The sequence below is a fragment of the Drosophila willistoni genome, chromosome 3R (assembly GCF_018902025.1).
Source record: "Drosophila willistoni isolate 14030-0811.24 chromosome 3R, UCI_dwil_1.1, whole genome shotgun sequence".
NCBI lineage: Eukaryota > Metazoa > Arthropoda > Insecta > Diptera > Drosophilidae > Drosophila > Drosophila willistoni.
This window is the reverse complement of record NC_061086.1, coordinates 2,442,173-2,465,299: the sequence shown is the minus strand read 5'-3', so window position 1 is coordinate 2,465,299 and position 23,127 is coordinate 2,442,173. Positions and strand designations below refer to the sequence as shown.

At 37.4% G+C, this 23,127-nt stretch overlaps 1 protein-coding gene across 1 annotated transcript; it reads left to right on the top strand.

Moving 5' to 3' along the window:
* The first annotated feature begins 13,266 nt into the window (after positions 1–13,266).
* Positions 13,267–16,283, top strand: LOC6651482 (nose resistant to fluoxetine protein 6). Its single transcript, XM_047009332.1, has 9 exons — positions 13,267–13,840; positions 13,900–14,233; positions 14,289–14,362; positions 14,444–14,646; positions 14,706–14,818; positions 14,878–15,094; positions 15,162–15,334; positions 15,392–15,839; positions 15,907–16,283. Exons 1-9 carry the CDS (start codon positions 13,549–13,551, stop codon positions 16,177–16,179), a joined length of 2,127 nt encoding a protein of 708 aa, XP_046865288.1. The 5' UTR covers positions 13,267–13,548; the 3' UTR covers positions 16,180–16,283.
* The last annotated feature ends 6,844 nt before the right edge of the window (positions 16,284–23,127 follow it).

Sequence of the window (23,127 nt, the reverse complement as noted above, 5' to 3'; positions counted from 1 at the left end):
TGTTGATGAACTCAGCTCAACTCAGCTCCCAACTAGACTCGGCTTCAATCCACAAGATGAACGAGATCGACCGTCATTCGACACCTTTCAACATAACATGCACGCACACACACACACACTCCAAATGAACAATCACTTGCCCAATGCTCATACAATATGTTTGGATTGGATTGGATTATTATTATGTTTCACTTGTTGCAGTTTTTCTCTGTAGGTGTGTGAGTGTGTATCTATGTGTGTTATGCGGCTGAATAACCGTGAATGGTTAACCATTTACGCAAAACCTTGCAGTCGCCCAATGTCAATCTCCCCATCTGATGGCGCCGCTGGCCAATTCGCCATCGCAACCGAATTGCTTGACTCCCGAATGGCCAGCCGTCCCGGTTTTACCATTTGCGCAAGCGCAGAAGCTGTGACGGCACAGCCATAGATAATGGAAAGGATTGGGAAGGGAGTGAGGGGGCTGAAAGCATCATGCATCGTGCATTTTCGAAATCAATGACCGTGATCATGTTTCACTTTAATTGATGCTGATATGTACCCTCAAAGAAGTTGAACCCTCTCATCCAGTTTGATTAAAGAAGAGCCTCAGGGATTTCTGGTTGGAATGGCCACACCATGTGGATTGTGAAAACTGTAGGACTTAGGTCTATCAAAATAATCTGCAATGAAATGGAAAGGGTATAGAAAAGTCGACAAGAGGCGTTGAATATTACAATGTTCTGAACTAGAAAACTGATTGTTTCGAAAAAGAATTGAAATCGAGCCAAAACCCTTTTAAGAAAATAACTGATGTGGCATGTTAATCATTCAAGTGCATGCAATGAGATGATTGAACGCATCTATTGTGAGAACTCTAAGACTACCTAAACGCTTAATTAATTTCACTCGATAAAGTTGTATTTGCTCTGGACGAATCAGAACAAGCAGGTATCTTCTTCTTCCATATACAATATTTTTTGAATTTTTTTTTTGTGCCAAAGGTACTTATATACATATATCTCGAAGCACTTTCATCTTTGGCTTCTAACCAAACGTTAGACGTTGATTTTTCAACAAACTTTCTCTGGCAAAGTTTCGAAGCATTGAACAGCCTTCGATTATTCGAAAGACAACAAGCCGCTGTTTCTACTTGTTCGGGAACTTTGGGACAAAACTTCAAACAAATCGAATATTAAACCATTTTGCGTTTTTCGCTTTTTTCAATTTGAATCTAATTCATAAAATTAGATCAAATTAGGGCCATTAACATCAGCAGAGACAACAGACTTAATTACAATTTAAAACGTAAACACTTATTTGTTTTCCTATGATCACAAAAAAATTGTTCTTATCTTATTCTGTGTTCTTGACAAATCGGATATAAGAAAAATATTAAGAATTAAGACAACAAACTAAAAATGTTGCATGAACCTTAAAAGTGCCATAGAAAAAAGTTGTTCTAAATTGTTTTATATCTATTATTAAGAGACGATTTGACTTTAAAAACAAATTTTTAATGCTGGCTCTAATAGTTGTAAAATTTCTTAATATCAAGTATATATTTCTTTGAAAATCTCCATGCCTTATCAATACCTAGTTTCTCTTTTTTAGTAAAAAAAACTTTTGGCTCGGGAATGATTTGATTTTTTATTCAGAATCCCAATCATATATGTTTTTTGTTTCAGTTTTATTCGGAATGTGTTTAAATGAAAGAATATCATTAAACATTTCGTTAGTTGTTTTCCTTAGTATTCAATATTCTTAGATGTCTAAAAGTCCACTTTTTACATCAGATCTTTCAACAGAACGAATCAAAAAATGTTAAAGAAAATTGATTACGGGAAGTAATTAATTTTTATTGGCATTTGCTTTCGTTTTAATCCGTTTTGTTTATTTCATCTAAAAATATAATAAAAGCAAAACTAGATACTCGTACTTGTTGTTATGCATCGATAATTTTAAAAACAAACATATGTACGTACGTATGTACATATATACGAATATAACTACATTGTTTGTCCAAAGTATGCCATTTCGCTCGTAATTTCAGTCGTAATCAATTAAAGCTGCGTTTCCATTTCTCTATTAGAAATACTCTTGAGCGAAATGCCATAAAAATCTATACCTAAACGTAGACGATTTAAATCGACAACTTTCCTTCATTTGTATACATTTTCATAATTATTGGTTTGTTTGGATTGATGTTGCTGCTGCCGGTTTGAAATTGTCAAGACCAGAAAAGATCTCTTGATGTTTATTCATGAGATAACAGTATCAAGGTAACGACTAATTGAAATTGGACCACATAAAACAATGGAAACTTAATGGTTCTTCATTGTCCAGATGTCTTTGATGAATCAAAAGACAAAACAGAAACCAACAGCAACCAAGCACTTTTACTTTTATGAAGCCGGGCTGCGTGACCCTATCCCGCTGCATGAAGGTTTCGTGTTTTGTTACTGGTGATGAACGAATGGCCATAAAATTGATAAAACGAAGAACCTGAATTTCTATTAAACAGCTTTTTGTCTTCCAGAATTTTCACTTTTCAAAAGGGGTCAGGAATTGGACCGACTGACAAGAGGACTGGTAGGGGGAGTGACTGTCAATGTGATGTATTTAACGAATAATGTCATAGTTATTTATCATCATGATAAAATCACTTTCTCTACACAATTGTTTTGTGTGAGTGTGTTTAGTTTGTTGGCAACTATTTTAAAAATTAGTTGTTTTTTTTTGTTGCTCTCTTAGGTTCGCTGGCGAATGCGCATGCATGCTTGAAGATACAGATACATATAGAAATGTTGATATATACTCGGGTGGCAGACGCACAGGTTTCACAGATACAGATACGATACGCTTGATTCCTTTGCGCTTCTTTTGTGCCCAACACTGCGTATCTGACATGCGCTTACTATGGGCAAAAACTGAACAAGATATGCACTGAGATATACATATGTATGTACATATATCTAGCTACATATATTTCTCTCCAGCTTATTTTGCTAAAGTGTTATGCAATTATCGGAGAACCATACATCGATCTTTCGGCCATGCCTGAATTCTAGTTATGGCTTCATTTCAAGCCACTAACGATTAGTTTGCGGGTTCGTTACGTCACTAAGCTCCATGTCTCGCACATGGAGTCACGAAAATGGAGTAAAATACACGCTTCGGAGTTACTTACACTTTTAGCAATTGTCACATGGTTTGCTCTCTCTACACTTATGCCCATCATTACGGCATTTCTCACTTCATTGTCGTCTTTATTCTTCTTTAACAATGGCCCATTCACATTCAGGCATTGCAGTTGATATTCGCGTGGTTTTTGGCCACTTTTTTTTGTTTTTTTTTGTTAACGATCTTGTTACTACGACCACAATCACGACCAGATGACCCATAGAGGTGAAAACCTAAAGACCCAAACTTGTCGTGAATTTGTATACCTAATCTTATATAAATGTCTAGTAGGTCAGTAAATAGATACATTAAGCAAAAACGTTTGCGGCCATCAAAGTAAAAACAAAAATAATACCTTTGAATGAATGTCGATGGAGCGCTGCTACTGGAACTTTCCTATGCAAATATCTAATTGGTCTATTGTAGCAGGGCATGAACATCTCTTAAGCAGACCTGAGAAATATGGACACTTTACCGAACAATGCCCCCTCATAAGGTGAGCATTACGCCGTAGATAATGAAATCTAACAAAGAAATTGCTCAAAAGAGCGTGACGCCAGTTGTTGTTGTTGCTGTTCATGAACTCTGCGCCATAAATTGCCATAAAGCATTTGCATATTTTAACTAGCCAAAGCTCCTAGCAAACCATATGGTAACTATAGAGTACATATGTATGTAGATATCTATCATTCGTACGCCCCCGAATTCTAGCGGCTCTTGTAAAGATTCTCAAAATGTTTTATTGCAATATAACTGCAAATGTGAAGAAGAGACCGAGATTGAGCGATTTCTTCTTTGTTTAATGGCGCAAAGTGCCCAGTGGGTTGGTAATTTAACAATTTTCCTCTTCTCTTGGGGTACTAAACGACTTTCATTTATTTCGGTCAGCTGAGTTCAAAAGGCGCGTGGTTTGTGGGTCACGGGTTGGTGTCTCTCGGTGTCGTTTTCGGTGTTGGTGTCTATGCCGCACGGGGGCGTTTCTGGTTACCAACAAGACGGGTATGAAATTGACACATTTGCATCATGGGTTTGTGGGTTGAGCCGTTGCCGTTGCTGGTACATTAAGATTTAAGCTACAACGTTATCATAATTCTGGTTGGTTTTCCTCTCCCTCTCTCTGTTGGAGGGAAAGTTTTGCAATTTTAATTGCAACAGACTCAATCATAATGGACATTGAGGCCATTATCCAGTTAGTACGTGAATCAGTTAAATTTATTTGATTACATTTGGCCATCCCAGCCAAGAGGCAAAACTGGCTTTCATTCTATTGTGCGACTGCTACATTAATTAGTCCTTGAATGGCTCATTAACACATTCTAACAACCCAATAAGGAGATAGTTGAGCGTGCGTAGCGGTAAACTGGTGATTGGAAATGGCTCAAAGCTGCATACATACTGCACACATACACATATACTATTCGTAAGTGTGTGGACTCTGTCGAGGAGTTATGGCTGTGACCCACCTTTTAGAACTGGTAACCAGCAAGTTAGCCAGCTTGAGCTAGCCAGATGCTGTTGCCGCTCAAATAAACTGCACATCGATGCTCTAGTTTCTGATCCGCGGACCTGTCACGCAGCCGCAGAGTGGAGTGTGCAATGTGCAAAGTGCAGTGCGCTTTGTGCTCTGCTGAGGAGAAAATCTGAAAATAATTGCAAGAAGCCACTCGCCAGAGATCCCTGCTAGAAGAAATGCCGACAATAATTGCGGACAATCGCATGGAGACAGAGGCGTCGAGTTGAGCAGGAAAAGATTACTTGCCAATGTACAGACAACACAGTTGGAATAGCGCTAATCGAATAATTGTGTACTTTTCTGTTACCAATCAATAAGATTCTTAAGTCATTGTGCAATATTTTTACCCAATTGAATACGATTATCACCATCAAAACAGGTCATAAAGGTTGCAACTCTTGCTTTTAAACCCTTCATCTGGGTTTGTTTGATTTTTCCAAGTTTACATAATATCGATGAGAAAATTCCGGCATCTTATACATATATCCGGCATATACATACATACTGAGTCTGTATATTTGATGTGGAATTCTAACTATCAAAGGTTCAATGCAATTTGTTGAAAGAATGTCTTGTTTCAGTGATTTTGCGGCTGAAACTCTTTAAAAACAAAAGAAATTATAATTCATAAATTTTAGGTAGGATTTTCAAAGGTTTGTATAAGTAAAAGTAGGTTGCAACTATGTACTACCGAATTGAAACTTGCAATAAACTTAAACCTTGATTTCTTACAAGTTACTATTTTAACTGTACTAAAATGGGCACTATAAAGAATACTGTTTTTATACCATGCACCCATAGGGTGAAAATCTACCATTTTAATGTCGCCAAAGTGTATGTAACAGGCAGAAGGAAGCTTCTCCGACCCCATAGGGTATATATATTCTTGATCAGGATAAACAGCCGAGTCGATCTAGTCATCCGTCTAGCTGTCCGTCTGTATGAACACGCAAATCTCGGAGACTATAAGAGCTAGAGCCACCAAATTTGGTATGTAGACTCGTGTAGTATGTAAATGTAGAGTTGATTGGAATTCGGGCCACTGCCCCCAGAATTTACATAAAACTGTTTTTCTTAAAAAATATAACAGCTAGAGACATCAATTTTGGTACATATACTCGTTTAGTTAGCGCGCAGAAACTAATTGTTCAAACTTTTTGCCATGCCCCCTTCCGCCCCCGGAATTCACATAAAACAGATTTTCTTAAAAACTATGACAACTAGCGACATTAAATTTGGTATGTAAACTTGCTTAACAGACGCGCAGATATTGAAAATAAAATAAAACTGATTTTCTCGAAAACTAACAAAGCTAGTCACCAAATTTAATATGTAGATTTTGTTAGTATGCGCGCAGATTTTAATATTTTGCGACCACCACTTCCGCCTCCACAATTTAGAAAAAATCGATTGCATGTAAAAACAATACATTTGATTTTCGAAATTTGAAACATTTGCTTGCATGGTATAACCAAGTCGGCGAGCCGACTTACAACCTTCGTTTGTCATATAATCAAAATGATCGTTTTTCGCTTGATGTAGTTTGAATTCCCAACTACTTTTAGCGTTAAATATACGGTATGGCCATTACAACTCTGGATTCATTAGCAAAGTCTGTTGATGATGAACTTGGCCACATAATTCCAGAATCAAGGAGCCGTTTCTTCAATGTGTCCACCCTTTCAATTGACCTTTTGTAAATTCAGATCTTTGTATTAACTTTTCCTTACCTGATATGTATATGTAAGAGTTTAATTTGTATATTGCATCACATACTTGTTAGCCTCTAACTAAATCACACTTTGAGTTCATAGAATGTTTTTTTCTTGATTTTTTCCTTATTTTTCATTCAATTACAACACATTTATTTCACGAGTGACCAAGATAATCATCGTGCACTTTCCATTGGGAAAATGAAATGCAGCACATCCACCGAAACAGCAACCGAAGCGCGCGAAGTCAATAAGTCGACTGAACCGCTCACAAGTAATTCGATGGCATCGTCCAGAGCGACGACAAGTCCGACTCGGATCCAAGATTGAAGCAGACTCGTACTTGGACTTGTGTCGGACTTCGCTTGGCTTTGTCTTGCTGATTGCACTCAGCTGAAGGCGACATCTAAAGTGAATTAGCCAAAATTCGTAGTCAGAGACGCAAGTTGTGGCGGCTCATGAACTCAGTTAATTACGACACTAATAACAGCGATTTTCAGAGTTTAAGTCAACAAGTTGTCAGGTTGTCAGAACAGTCAGTTTAACCCCACGAATTTTGACTGCTGTAGGGACACACGCATCGCTGTACAGTAGGAACCTTTACCTAGTTCTCGATTAACATCCTTGATCTCGTTGCCAAAAAGTTGAAAAACCTGCGTGAACAGTGGCCCAAATTGCTCTTCTCTGTAGTCTGACTGTGCTCATTCGCAAGAAAATCTTTGACCAATATTTGTGTAAACCGTTAGACAGACGGTCGGTCGAGGCCATTGCTATAGTCGCAGTCGCCGCCACCGCCAAAGCCAGTTGCCAGTTGAAATTAATACATGTTTGGGTCCCAATGTTGCACCGCAGCGTCAATAAGTTGCATCTGCAACTTATCAGAATGAAGAAAACAGGTTAGCTACGCGCCAATTGCCTAAATGGGTCAATCTCTCAGAAAGCTCCAAACGCGCGCTGGTGGCGCTGGTTTTGAAACAACCACAGAAAATATGAGGTGGGCCATGGTCTTGGCCGGTTACTAGTAAACTGTGTCAGTCCATTGACGCCAGGCGGCAGCTCCAGTTCATTTCGGGGGGATTTAGATGGGCGATTGAAGCTGCCTGACAGCCTACCTATTGGACACTAAGAAATGTGTCAAAAGACGTTGTTGAACGGGATATAAAATGCCGTTTAACCGTAAATGGACTTGCTCCTTACATGCGAACATGCGACGATGACCCATTTCATGAGAGATTAAGCCATTCACATTGTAGTTCCATCCAGAACACACATACAAAGAATATTTGAATAACTTTTTTAAACTTTACTTTAATTAGTCAAATTTCAGGTTCACTTCCAATGACAACTGATTTCAAGTTCAAAGACCAAAGGCAAGAGAGTATTCCATTTGATGTAACGCAATGCAAATATGTATGTGTTTCAAGTGTATTTTAACTGGAATTGTTAGATTTTTGATATAATGAAGTAAGTAAGTCGACTCGCCGACTTGGGTATACCATACACCAGGTGAAACAAATATTTAAAATTTCGAAAACCAAATGTATGTTTATTAAATTGTTTTAACATGCTTTCTCGCTCACTCTACAAACACTCGAGCACTCTAGCGCCGCCACTATCCAATGGCCGATTCTGCCCTTATGGACCGCGTAGTTAAAAACGTTCATACGCATATTTCAAATTTGGTGGCTCTAGCTCTTATAGCCTCCGAAATCTGCGTGTTTATACAGACGGAAGGACGGACGGATCGACGGACATGGCTGGATCGACTCGGCTGTTGATCCTGATCAAGAATATACTTTATAAGGTCGGAGAAGCTTCCGTCTGCCTGTTACATACATCTTGGCGACTTTAATATACTATTTCACCCTATGGGTGTATGGTATAAAAATTTAGCGTAGTAAGAGCACGCCGGATCAGCTGGACTTGTTCTTAAGTTAGATATTTGTAACCATCTCTTTGGTCTCTGTTTGTGTTTGTTGTTTCCAAGATCCCCATTAGGAATGGAAATCTAATCTCGGTTGTGGAGTAAACTAAAAAACCAGCAAGGACACCTTAAACCATTTTTATATACTAAGTCTAAGCCGATAGCCATAGTTTTGCCAGTGCTTTACTTAAATAGTTGGGTTGATCGTTTTAAACTATATCCTATCCTACTTATAATGATAGAAATAATACAACTTTTGAACAACTTGAAAAATCGACTGAATGCTATGAACGTCCAATTCCCAAAAAGTTAAAAGTGTGTATTCTTCATCAGCGTAATTAACTACATTAGTATTCCTAAGGGCAACTTATTCGAGCCGATGTTTACTAAAATCTTCAAAACCTGTCCAAAAGGAATTATTTCCGACCTTCATGCGATCTTTAAAGTATTGACTGTAGCAATGCTAATAATTTGTTTTTTTTTTTTTATTTGGGTTATTGTTGTTTGGGAATTGTTTTATTAAATTTCTGGCCGATTTCAAAAAGTTACATAGAATAGCATCAAACACTTGGATATTTCAAAAAATTAATAATTTAGACCCGTTTCTTAAACTCTGAATCGTTCTAAATATGTATTTTTCAAATACGTAATAAATAAAAAAAAATAGAACTTCGTGAAATTAAAATTTTCTAAAATACTTTGCTGTTTTTTAGCTTTTTTAGTTTTGCTTGGAAATTACTTAAAAATTGACTTTAAAAGCATTAAATGAAACTATCACATTCGATAATCGCTTAAAGTTTGACGAAGGTATAGATTCCCAAAAATAATAGGATTTTTCAAAATATTTCAAAACTTTATTTGTGTCAATTTGCCTAATTTATTCCGAACAAAAATCGTTAGACGACGCCCTTACAATCGCGGGTATCGTAGCATTTGCTTATATGCACTGCAAAGAATTGCAAATTTAATCCACATTATAGATTAAATAGAAAAAAGTTTCAAGCTATTTTTCAAGTTTATGCTAAGAGTCTCGTAGAAATACGGTGCAATCTTTTAGGCTTTCGGTTTTTGAGTTGCTACTTTAAAAATTCACATAGTTTTAGGCTGGTGTTAACAGTTCTCTTGTAATTAACATAGCGCAGTGGATCCATTTTTTACCATTTCCTGTAGTACTGGAGGTGGCGATTGACCATAGTTGAACTACCTTCTCCACTAGTCCTTACATGGGTACTTACTTGACTGACCCTATGGTAAGCGAACGTAGAACCACCGATCAACAAAGTATATGCACGAAAGCGGCATAAAACATAAACGAAATAAAAACGGTACTATGATCACATATATTTTTGGTATTTTGCGAACAGCGCATAGGTGAAGGAAAAAAACAATCTTCGCTTTCTGCCGCTGTGTATGGTGGTACCCTACTAGTTCCCAGTACTAGAGGGTCGCGTTTTCGACTTCTTCAAATATACATACATAAGTACATGTATTCACGTTCAGCATTAAAAGAACATTCGATATACTCCTGGTCCGGTTTGATTCTACTGCAAAAAACAGTGTAAATTCGACAAAAACTTAGTACACAGCAGTGATCAGCACCTCCCAATTGCTATTGAACTTTTTACACGATTGCAAAAAGGGTATATTAATTTTGGTTAGAAGTGTGCAACGCATAGAACGAATCATCTCCGATCATATATAGTATATACATACATATATTCTTGATCGACACGACGAGACGAGTTCAAATAGCCATGTCTCACCGTCCGTCTAACGTCAGTTTTATCTTGGCGCCTATAGCATATAGTCCTCATAGGAACGATTCGTGGAAAACACTGCCTTTGAAAAATACCTTCGTTATTTCCTATGCTAAGGCCTATGTAGGCCGTTCTTTCGCAATCATTAGACTTTTTAGATAAAACGGTTTTCCATTTTGACGGCTATAGGTAAGGAAAGAGTAACAAAAAACTTGCAAGGGTATACAAACTTTAACGGGGTTGAAGTAAGCTGAGGCCCTCTGTTTTTTTTTTTATTTACTTTGATTTGCAGTCTATCTTAAATGGACAACAGCAAATATTTTCAAAGGTAATCATAAAATGGAGATGGAATCACCAGTCTGTCTCTCGTCTGAATGGCATGTCAAGTGGGTAACTTCTTTTTAGACGCCTAATCTGAATGTTGTTGTCGAGCAGTTTGAGTGGCAGTGCATTATCATTACCTTAAAAATGTCGGCCTGTCTAATTTTCTGGGAAAGACAAATAATATTGCAAAAGCTAAAAAAAAACTTCTGACCTATTTTATAATACCATCTGCAAGGGTATGAAACAGAATGTAATTGAGGAAGTAAAGTTTAAAACAGTCAAGGGTTAAGAGGATTTGGACAAATACATTTAAAAAATAAATATATTTACGGACACCCGTATCGATCAGTAAACAACAAATGAAGGTGGAAAACAAAAAGGCTGGGAGAAACAAACTGAAATAGAGATAAATTAGATTTATTGTTCTACCGCAGCGCTGTCGTCTCATGTACACCGTAACCGCTCGATGGGCTTCGGCAACGTTACTTGGCACATTGGGCCCAATCGTTGATTTTTTCGCATAAACTCTGTGAGATATTGAGCTGAAACTTAGTATATATAATTCATGCAAATAGCCCCAAACATGGAAAAAACGTGGACTATTTTCACCACGCCTACCCATACCACTCCCATTCCTCTAAGCAATTATAGAGTTGCGTCGGAGCATTTACATACCCATTCAATTCTACAGCCAAAGCCGGTTAATGCCAGATAGAAACGTCTAAGCAAACTTCATACACGGATTTTGCTTTAGTTCAATATAGATTAGAACTACAAGGGTACAAAATTAACAACATTTTCAAAAATCGCTGACAAAACAGCAAATTAAAAAAAATTTCAGAGCTTAAATATCAATATTTTTGCTTGATTTTTATACCCTTGCAAAAAGGGTATATTAATTTTGGTCAGAAGTGTGCAACGGATAGAAGGAAGCATCTCCGACCATGTAAAGTATATATATTCTTGATCAGCACGACGAGACGAGTTCAAATAGGCATGTCCGTCTGGATCAGCGCAAACTCCTTCTAGACCTTAAGAGCTACAGAGCTGAAATTTTGCATGTAGGCTTGTATATAGTGCGGGGGTTGTATATCTCGCACTCATCCAGATCGGACCACTATATCATACAGCTCGCATACAAACGGCAAAGTCACGAACAGTGACTTTTCTCAATAACTTCGTTATTTTATTTTGATCAATAACTTCGTTATTTGCTAAGCTAAGATGGTAGGAAAGAGTAACAAAAAACTTGCAAGGGTATACAAACTTTGACGCGGTCGAAGTTAGCCCTTTGGTTTATATATAAACAATCTACTTTATTTCTGTAACATCAAAACTGAGATTTTTTCTCAATTTAATAAACAGTTTTAACGTTTTAACCTTTTTCTAAAAAGTCTTATGTTTGATAAAGAACGGCTTACAATCTTAAATAGGAAAAAATAAAGTTATTAATCGAAGTCACTGTTTTCCACCTATCGTTCCTATGGGAGCTATATGATATAGTCACCCGATAGATGTAATAAACTCACCAATATTTAAATTCACGACAATTGCTCAGAAAATAACGAAGTTATTGAGAAAAATCAGTGTTCTTGAATTTGCTATATGTTATAGATATCCGGCTGAATTCGTGCAGTCTATACAAGCCTACATCCAAAATTTCAGCTATGTAGCCCTTACAGGAGGTCTAGGAGGAGTTTGGGCTGATCCAGAAGTTGCACACTTCTGACCAAAATGAAAATACCCTTTTTGCAAGGGTATAAAAAACCGACGATTGGGTCCAACGTTTGTTGTCAGACAGTGTGCTAATTTATCATACGTTTATATCATGTTTGAAATAACTTGTTTCCCCACTATCTTTCGATCTCCGATCTCGCCAAATGTAGAGCATTTTGCCTCATTCACTATTTGAATTTTGCCTTTTCACCTGAATGCATCATTTGTAGCTGCCCTCGTGAAAAGTAACACAGAAATCAATTAAATCAAATTTATCCTGCAATTCAAATAATTGTTTTATTAAATTAAAGTTAAATACAATATATATGTGCAGATTATTTCTACCTTCTTATCGGTTTTCTTTATCTACTTATACATATATAAAGTAGAACGAATACTTCAAATCTGGCAAACAAAATGAGACGACGAGTCGCGACGCGGCCAGCTCGTCGCCTTAAATTCCGTAAAGTGAATCGGTTAAAAGACATAATTCATACTTGTTTACATACTTACTTGAAATCAAACTAAACCTGATTGGACAATATTAAATTTTGACTTTATCACTTGGTTTTAACACATCCACATAAGTTCCTTTTAGGCGGTATTTGTTAATAATCAATGTGAAAGCCTGATGTGCTTAAAAAATCTTCTTCATAAGCAACAATCAGTTTAAATGAAATTCATAGTGTTGGATCAATTGTACAAAGTCGATTTCCTAAAATTCCCATTGCTGTTCCTCGATTATTTTTATTTGTCCAGTGACAAGGATTTTGCTGGAGAACCTACAGACTTATAAAGTACCTACTCCGCATACCCGGAATTTCACTTATACTTTTATTGTACGCAGTATGTTAGGGAGGTTGAGTGGCGTTTTATTTCAATGGAACTGATCACTAGCTCAGATAATGTCAGAATATTTAATAATGCGATTCAAATTTTAAGGAAATTGATATGAGTACTTTGGAATTAAATTATATTTTTTGCCGTTCAAAAAACCCTATCTAAATGCTTGACCAAACCAAATGATTATCTGATGTCGCTTAAAATATGAGTAGAGTTTGTATATACTACATTACGAACAGATACATACCAACTAAAAAAGTCACTTTACACTACTTACTACATTTGATTACCACACGCCTAGAATCAAAGTTGGAATGTCCCTATCAGCTAAGCCTTTCAATGGATGGATGTGTCATCAAACCATCTGGCCAAATCAACTCATTCAAGTGCCTTGCGTACCATCAAAATAGGTAGTGTCTTTAATCAACAACCAATTATAAATATCAATTGAGTTGCCGTATCGACGATTGTACTGAACCACCACACCTGTTCCCCGACCTTGTCCTTATCAATGACATAGTCTCAGACTAAGTTCTGTATAAAATAAGTGTTGGCGCGCTAAAACTAATCAGTTTACTATTCACTAGCCGGGGAATTATGCCGAGTGTAAGCATATTTAACGCGCTGCTGTTGTGTTTCGTGGCGCTAGTATCGCTAGGATCAAGTAAAGCTGGATTGGGAGAGAAACAGAAAGATGTCAGTCCAAGAGACTTTCAAGCGACTCTGAAACTACGACCTTTGGTTGTCGAGTTTTTCGATTTCTATCAGAACTTGACGTTGACGGGTCTTACTTCCGTTGAGACCACAGATGAACAGGATAATGAGTGTTTGGAGGACATCCACATTGTATTACAGGGTTTGAGCTCGGACAGCCAATGGGCTTTGCAAAGTAAGTTCAAATACTTCTGAACACACGGTTAGTCGCGAAATAACATAATGCCATTTCAGTGATAGACTCCTGGGGTTCGTTGCCATCCGGCGTACTCGTTGGTAACCGCAGGGACTTAGGAAACTACGAAGAATGCCTGAGCATCGACCACAGTGTCAATAGTAGTTATAGTTTGCAAGGCAAATACTGTTTTGCCAAAATAAGCTCGATCAGTGTAAATACCGCTGTCTGCTTTCCCGCCTCCTGCACGGCTAACCAGGTGGACACGATGATACGTAGTCTAGTTGAGAAGCTGCTCAATCTAGTGATCGATGAAGATGAGGTAGTTGTCAATGAAGCTACTTGTCAAACAGCTGAGCAAGAACCTCTCGATGGTGTGACTATTTTCACGATGTAAGAAAATCCAGATCGTCAATGTCGTTTATTCATATCTGTTTATACCTTGTAGAATCCTCTTATCGATCCTGACCACCACCTGTGTTCTCTCAACTCTGTATGACTACAACCTTTGTGAGGATCAAAGTGAGTTGGAACTTAAGAAGAAAACAACAGACTTTGTAAAACTTATACATATATATTTCCCTTTGGCCCTTTTTGCAACAGAACAACTTCCTGCTTTGGTGAAGGTTTTCTCGGTTCGTGCCAACTCTCGGGCCCTCTTCCACATTGTGGATAGCAAATCTAATCCCAATGTAATCAATTGCCTCAACGGCATGCGTTGCCTATCGCTAATGTGGGTCATCTTGTTGCATGAATACTTAGTGGGCTTCCGTGTGCCAAACGTCAACAGGAATCAAGCCTATTCCGTATGTGAATTAACTTGAACGCATCATGCGGATAACTAATCTAATCTTATTATTTTCAGTGGCTTGGAACACCTTTTAGTAAGATTATTACCAATGGGGTCTATGCCGTCGATACTTTCCTATTTGTTAGCGGCCTTTTGGTGGTGGCAAATGGACTGCGTGCCATAGAAAAGTAAGTTACGTTTTAAATTTGCGCTTCACTAAAACTAAAGGCTCCCGTCTGCCCTTCAGGTCAAAGGGCAAGATCAATGTGCTCATGATGTATCTGCATCGATACCTACGACTCACTCCCGTCGTGGCTGTGGCCATTCTCATCTACATGAAAATACTCCCCCTTCTGGGGGGTGGACCAATCTTTTCGAGCGCCTTACCCGACGACTACAGTGTCTGCGAGAAGACTTGGTATTGGACCTTGTTGTATTTGCAAAATTACGCCACTGATACGTTGGTAATATTTCTTTGATTTCCAAGTTGAGACGTGACTCTAGTGATAACTCTCAATCTTTTCTCAATAGTGTCTCACCCATACTTGGTATCTGGCCGTGGACATGCAGTTGTACCTTTTTGGACCTCTTTTTCTCATTATCCTCTACAAGTGGGGAAATAAAGGGGCAGCAGGAATCTTTGTACTCATGCTCCTCTTGGCCTCTTGCCTTTTTAGCAAAATGGTCATATACAATTTGTCCATGTAAGTTTTAAGTCCATCAAATCTTCAAACAAATACCTAATCAATTGGCGTTCACAGGAATATCCCAGAGGCACAACGGAGTCTTTATCACTATACCAATTCAAGAACGTCTCCATACATAGTTGGAGCCCTTTTTGGCTACTTTCTTCATATTAACCGTGGCAGGACCTTCAAGTTGAATCGCATCGCTGTCTTCTTCGGATGGATTCTCAGCTTGTCCCTGATCTTCACTTGTCTATTTGCCAATTATGAATCTGCAACGATGACCATTATCGAAGAGGCTTTCTATTTAACTCTGATTCGCATTGCCTGGCCGCTTGGTCTAAGTTGGATAGTTTTCGCATGTTTGAAGGGCTATGGTGGCATGGCCACTGGGTTCCTCTCGTCTCCACTGTGGCAACCTTTGTCTAAGCTCTCCTACAGTGGTTACATCTTCCACATGTTCATGATGTCCCTTCAAGCTGGCGTCACTCGAACAAATACCTTTTTCGGCAACTACCAAATCGTAAGTTATCAAACAGAAAACAAGGACTTATTTATATAATATTTAAATACTCTCTCTTGTCCTTCAGATGTGCCGATTTTGGGCTGATTTTGGCTTCACGATGCTGATGGCCTATGTCGTATATGTTCTAGTTGAGGCTCCTTTCGGGGTTCTGGAAAGCCTTTTGCTGCCCACTCGAAGGCCTATTTCAAAAGATAACCCTAATGCTGTTCTTCAGAGTAAGACAGGTGTGTCCCCTATGGCTGCTGAGGCTGTTAAGTCGGGTACAAATAAGCCTGAACAAACTGATACAGAAAACCCAGCATTGTCTCCAGATACAGCTGAGATTTCCAGTACATAGGTTTCACTGTTCCCTACTCACAATCAAAATGCAATGATTGTAAAATCCCATTTAAACATACATATGTACATACTTTCACTCGTTGCAGAGGACGGACGTGTTTTTTTTGCGCTTATCAACTTTTATTTTTTCTCGCGATTAAATACTTTTACATAACTCTTAAATTATCGGTTTAATTAATAATAATTACAACATCCGAATATTATTTTCATTTCGCGAGTTCTTGCTGTCGTTTTTGTTTAAATTTAAATAAAATCAAAACTTACAACAATACTTGCATTAGCGGTGTTGTTGTTTTGTTTATCTCTTTTGCTTTTGTGTCTTTACCGTTTTAACTAACTCTCGCGCTCTTGCGTACAAATTGTTGTTGCATGTGTTCAATTTGACGCGCTCTCCCGCTCTTTCCTATTCTTGATTGATTTGCGCTCTCGTCTTTTGCCTACCCGCGACTCTGTGATACGTGTTTTTGATTTTGTGTTTTCATTTCTTTTTATTCTTTAGTTGTGAAGGCTTACTCTGCACATTAACCCCTGTGTCAGAACTGGTCAGTATATTCTTATACACAGATTTTTTACCTTTAGAATTTTTATTTTTTATTTTTTTGTATTTCCTTTGGTAATTAAATTAAACTTTTTGATAAAATGGTTGTCTGCTCAAAAAATAATTGCATAGTTGCCACTAATGCGGTTGACTCCCATGATTATATTCTTTGTTGGTTGTGTGACAATGCGGTTCACGTTAAGTGTGCAGGTTTCACAGGCAGAATCAAGGAGTCTATTGCTAAAGGTGGTGGCTTAAAATATGGATGTGATGCTTGCCGGGAGGTCGAGAATGAGATGCGCTCTTTCATGAGGCGGACTAGAGATAGTTTTGACACTTTAAGGGCAGGTTTTAATAAACTCCAAGCGGAGTTTACTGCGGTGGAGACTCAGTTCAGAAGTTTATCGCTTGGGAATGAGTCTCCGAAACGTAAAAGGACCAGTCCTTGGGGTGTTTCTGTATCTGTAGATCCGCCAGCGGCTCTTATCGTCCCCGACCGGTCTCATGCACCGTCCACTCCTAATGTACAGCAATTGATATCGTTTAAGAGCCCGGTTGTGAATGCTATTAGTAATGAATTACCGGTATCACCTGGGAATGATTTCTTAAAAACGATGCCTATTGTAGTGTCCGATGTGTCTGGGCAATTACCCATTCCAATGGAAATTGCCAATAGTTCTAAAAGTATCGAGGGCCCCGTAAACAAGTTGACTGCTGCAGTGGGTGACTTGTCCAACGTTACTGCTGCGGCTGACGCTTCGGGACCGCGGCCTCTCGTTGGCATACCACCAAAGAAACATATATTTGTTTCTAGGCTAGACCCTGTTGTCACATATGATGATGTAATAGCCTATATTCGGAAGAAAGTTAACGTCTCGAATATTGCGGTGGAGAAGTTTAAATTTTCTTATTCTCGGGACATTTCGTCCTTTAAAATTAGTGTTTCTGCCAATATCTTCGACACTATATGTCGAGAAGATTTTTGGCCTAAACATATAATAGTTAAGGAATATACTGTAAAAAAGAAAAATCGGCAACCGATTCGCTTGCCTACAACAACAACTAATACTATTCCTGCCACATCAGCATCTGCTGGTGTGTCAAAAAACTAGCTTCGTCCCTTAACCTGGGTTACCAGAACGTTAGAGGACTGAAATCTAAACTTCCTAATCTCTATGTAGATAGTCTTTCTTTTGAGCATAACATTCTAGCTTTCACAGAGACGTCAAACCTGATATTGCTGATGCATCGGTTTTTTCCACAAACTTTTCTATTTTCAGACGTGACCGGATTTCTCGAATAGGTGGTGGCGTTCTGATAGCTGTTGATGCTGCTTTATCATCTGAAATGATTCAATTTTCTAGTACCCAGAAGATTGAGTTTGTCGGTGTTAAAGTAAATGCTTTCATTACTTGTTCCTATATTCCACCATTGTCAGACATGGTGGTATATTTAAATCATTTAGAGGCAATTCAGTTTGTCTCCTCTTTAGTTTCGAGTCAAGACATGCTCATAGTTGTAGGTGATTTTAATTTACCCGCTTTAGCATGGTCACTAACAGATGAATCTACCACGTTGCTGCCCTCTTTGTCACATGACTTTATTGATGGCCTTCTAGGCTTATCTTTATCCCAAGTCAATCCTGTCTTAAATTCTAATGGAAAATCGTTAGATCTTATTTTTGTATTGGATTCTTCTTATTGTGAGGTTTCTAGGATCGAACCATTTGTTCTTCCAGAAGACAAATTTCATCCTACATTAAATTTAAAAATTGATTTGCCCTTGCTTTCACCATTACTTGGTTCAAATGAGTTACCACTAACTAGGTGCTTTCGTAAGACTGACTTTGCCAGCCTTAATGAAAACATTGCTACTACCGATTGGTCTTATCTGTACAATTGTAGTGATATGAACTCGGCTGTTCGTTTTTTCTATGATACTCTGAATTCACTCTTTGATATTTGTGTGCCTCTTGGTAGGCTGGAGCGGCCTAACAAACCTCCCTGGTTCTCTCGTGAGCTATCCAATTTGAAAAATGTGAAGACACGATATTATAAGAAGTTTAAAAAAACACGTCGTTCATCAGATTATGCTCTGTATACAGTCGCTCGTTCAAAATTCATGATGCTTAATACACAATGCTATAAGAATTATCTTCAGCGGTGTAAGCTTCAGTTTTCTTCTGACCCTAAACAATTTTATAATTTTGTTAATTCTAAACGTAAGACCTCTGTGCACCCATCTTTTTTGTCTTTTCAAAATAAAAAAGCGAGCACTGATCAGGCAATTGCCGATATGTTTGCGAGTTTTTTCAAAACAACTTATTCCTCAACGGAATATCGAGCAAGTCCGTATCCTTATCATTTAAAAAAGGCTAATTGCATTTTCAATCCAGTGATTGATGAAAGTTCTATTCTTAGCGAACTTAAATTAGTTAAACCTGTTTATTCTCCGGGGCCAGACGGTATTCCTGGATGTGTACTCAGGTTCTGTGCAAACGCATTATGTAAACCCATTTTAAAATTGTTTCTATTGTCTGTAGAATCTTCCTCTTTTCCATCTATTTGGAAGGAGTCGTATATTATTCCTCTGCATAAAAATGGCAAAAAGTGCGAAGCCTCTAACTATAGGGGTATCTCAAAATTGTCCGCTATTCCGGAAGCTTTTGAGAAAATTATAACTTCTCAATTGCAACATTTTTGCAGCTCTATTATTTCGCCATCCCAACATGGGTTTGTGAAACGTAGATCTACAACCACTAACCTTTTAGAATTTACATCAATAATTATCAAGGGGTTCAAAAATGGTAAACAAACTGATGTCATATACACTGACTTCAGCAAAGCCTTTGATTCCGTTAATCATACCCTATTACTTTCTAAGCTGAGCGACATTGGGTTTCCACCCCTTTTCCTTTCTTGGGTTCGAGAATATTTAACAAATAGAAAACAGAAGGTACTTTTTAAGTCTTCTTTTTCCGTTTCCATTCCTGTGACTTCTGGTGTACCTCAAGGTAGTCATCTTGGCCCTCTGCTCTTCACACTATTTATTAACGATCTTCCATCAGTCATTGTTCATTCGCGTGTGCTTATGTATGCTGACGATGTCAAGCTTTGTCTTACTTATAAAGATACAGATTCATTTAGTCGGCTACAAGCTGATCTTAAAAACTTTCAATCCTGGTGCCAGTTTAATCTACTAAATCTTAACACTACCAAATGTAACGTAATGACTTTTTTTGTAACTCTCCTCAACTGGTCACTTATTTTCTAAACAACAGCCCTTTAGAACGTCTAAATAATATGAATGATTTGGGCGTACTTATGGACCATAAGTTAAATTTTAACACCCATATTTCCACCAAGGTCGCAAAGGCCATGAGTGTCCTGAGTTTCATTAAAAGACGGTCAAAAGAATTTGATGACCCCTATACAACTAAAGTTCTTTTTACTTCGCTTGTCTGTCCTATTTTAGAGTATGGATCTTGCATTTGGTTACCTCAATATGAGTCGCACCAGATTAGACTAGAATCCGTTCAAAAGCAGTTCTTGCTATTTGCTCTTCGTGGCTTAAGCTGGGATCGCAATGTCAATTTGCCTTCGTATTCTAGTAGACATCTCTTGATTAACCTTCCGTCCCTAACTAACCGTAGAATTATGCTTGGTGTCATTTTTATGCATAAGCTCCTAATTGGTGATAGCGACTCGCCTGAGTTATTAGCTCAGGTGAATCTGTCGGTACCATGTAGACGGAGTAGACATCCTTTGATACCTTTATCCCTTAGTCGTTGTTCTTCTAACAATGCTATGCATGAACCTTTTAGGGTCCTCTGCTCTGATTACAACCTTCTATTCCCTGTAATCGGCTCAGAGTTTTCTATTAATATGCTTAAAACATCTATCCTATCCCATTTAGTTAATAGATAGCTATAGTATTATTTGTTTCTCTGTCTTCTCTATTGTGTATTTTGTCCACGCGATTCGTGCCGTGCGTTATACGGCTGCACCCCTCGGTCGGTCGGGTGGGAGGTGGGCAGTTATCTGCTTGGGCTCGCGCGAGTTATGCCATTAGCAACACTTCCCATAACAGCCGACCCAAGAGGTCTACACTCCACATTAATGTAAACATAAACAATACCATTCCATTAAACATAGAGTGTCACAAGATAAGTGACAGAGTCCCTAAACATAGAGTGTCACAAGATAAGTGACAGTTTCCCTAAACATAGAGTGTCACAAGAAAAGTGACCAGAAGAAAACATTATAAACACTTAGATGTAAGCCAAACCAGAATATGATTTGATTCAATAAAGCAGTCTTGATTTAACACTCAACCAGAACAGACTCAATCTTAATTGGCGCAGTCGGTACTCGAGTTCACAGCTAAAATATTGTGGAAACTTTGAACGCAATCAAAGATAACGAAACAATATAATACTGTGGAAAACAAAACATTTAGTGACAAAATAAAATATATATACATATTGTGGAAACTTTGGAGAAAATCTAAGCCAACGAAACAATATAATATTATAAAAACATTTTGTGACAAATAACGAAACAATATAATATTGTAAAAACACTTTGTGCAAACAAACAGAATTATTGTGGAAACTTAAAAAAAAAAAAAAGTTAACGAAACAATAAAACATACACCATTAAAATGGCACAAATTAACGAAATACAACAATGCATTCAAATGCTAACATCAATAATAATATCCAATCAAGAGATGCATTCTAATCCAACAACAAGGGAGAGAAACAGCATCGAGAAGGAAACAAGGTACTTGCCGGTGTTCACTGGACAGGAGGGAACGTTACATGATCTTAAGTTAAAAGAACTCAATACTGAGGAAGAACAAATAATAAGAAATCTTTCAAAAAAGTACGAAAAGTTATGTTTCAAAGAAGGGGATCACTTAACCAATACTAACACTATAGTTCATAGCATAAAAACTACTACAGACCAACCTATTAATTCAAAACTCTATCGGGTCTCCCCAAAATATGAAGAAGAAATAAAGAAACAAATAATTTATATGGAAAACAATGGAATTATAAGAAAAAGCAAAAGCAAATATAGTTCTCCAATATGTGTCATACCTAAAAAAAGAGATAGCTCTGGAATTCAAAAGTATCGTATTTGTGTAGACTATAGGCGTTTAAACCAAGTAACCGTTCCAGATAAGTACCCAATACCTATCATGGACGCTGTATTAGACAAACTCGGTAAAGCCCAATATTTTACTACATTAGATTTAGCAAAAGGCTATCACCAAATTTTAATGGCAGAAGAAGATATAGAGAAAACAGCATTCATTTCACCAATGGGTTTATATGAATATGTTAGAATGCCTTTTGGGTTAAAAAATGCCCCAGCCACATTTCAACGTTTAATGAATGAAATACTGAGGGATTATATAAACAAAAGTTGTGTTGTATACATGGACGATATTTTGATATTTTCAACAACACTTGAGGAACATAAGATTGCTCTAGAAAACATTTTCAAAATACTTAGAAAGCATAACTTAAAAATTCAACCAGACAAATGTTCCTTCATGAAACAATATACTGAATATTTAGGACACATTCTCACAAAGGAAGGGATTAAACCCAATCCACATAAAATAGAAGCAATAAAAGCAATGCAGCTACCTAAAACAGAAAAGCAATTGAAAGGATTTCTTGGTATGACAGGATTTTACAGAAAATTTATTAAGGACTATTCCAAAATAGCTTACCCAATGATCAGATATTTACAAAAAGGCACACAAATTAATACAAATGACCCACAGTTTATAGATGCCTTTGAAAACCTTAAAACACTTATAAGCTCACATCCAATCTTAAAATATCCAGAGTTTGATAAACCATTTACCATTACAACAGATGCCAGTGACTTCGCAATAGGTGCAGTATTGTCTCAACAAGAGCAACCAGTTGCATTCCTTTCAATAACTCTAAATAAACACGAAAAAAACTACAGTACAATTGATAAAGAATTTTTATCCATTATACATGCAGTAAACTATTTAAGACACTATGTGATAGGTAATAAATTCCAAATTATAACAGATCATGCTCCGATAAAATATCTAAACGCGAAATACAAAGGGAAAGAAATGACAGCAAGACACCAAAGATGGATTTTAAAATTACAAGAATTCGATTATGACATAATATATTTGAAAGGAAAAGACAATAAAGTGGCAGATTTTTTAAGTAGACAGGAAACAGCTGAACTAATAAACAAGGATAAAACAAATGAGTCAAACTTTGAACTATCAGATACACAGCATTCAGCAGAGGAAGGAGGATTTACAAATTTCTATATAAAAGACGATATTGTAAACAAATATAAAACTCAGATAATAGTAACTTATACAACAACGGACAATATTAAT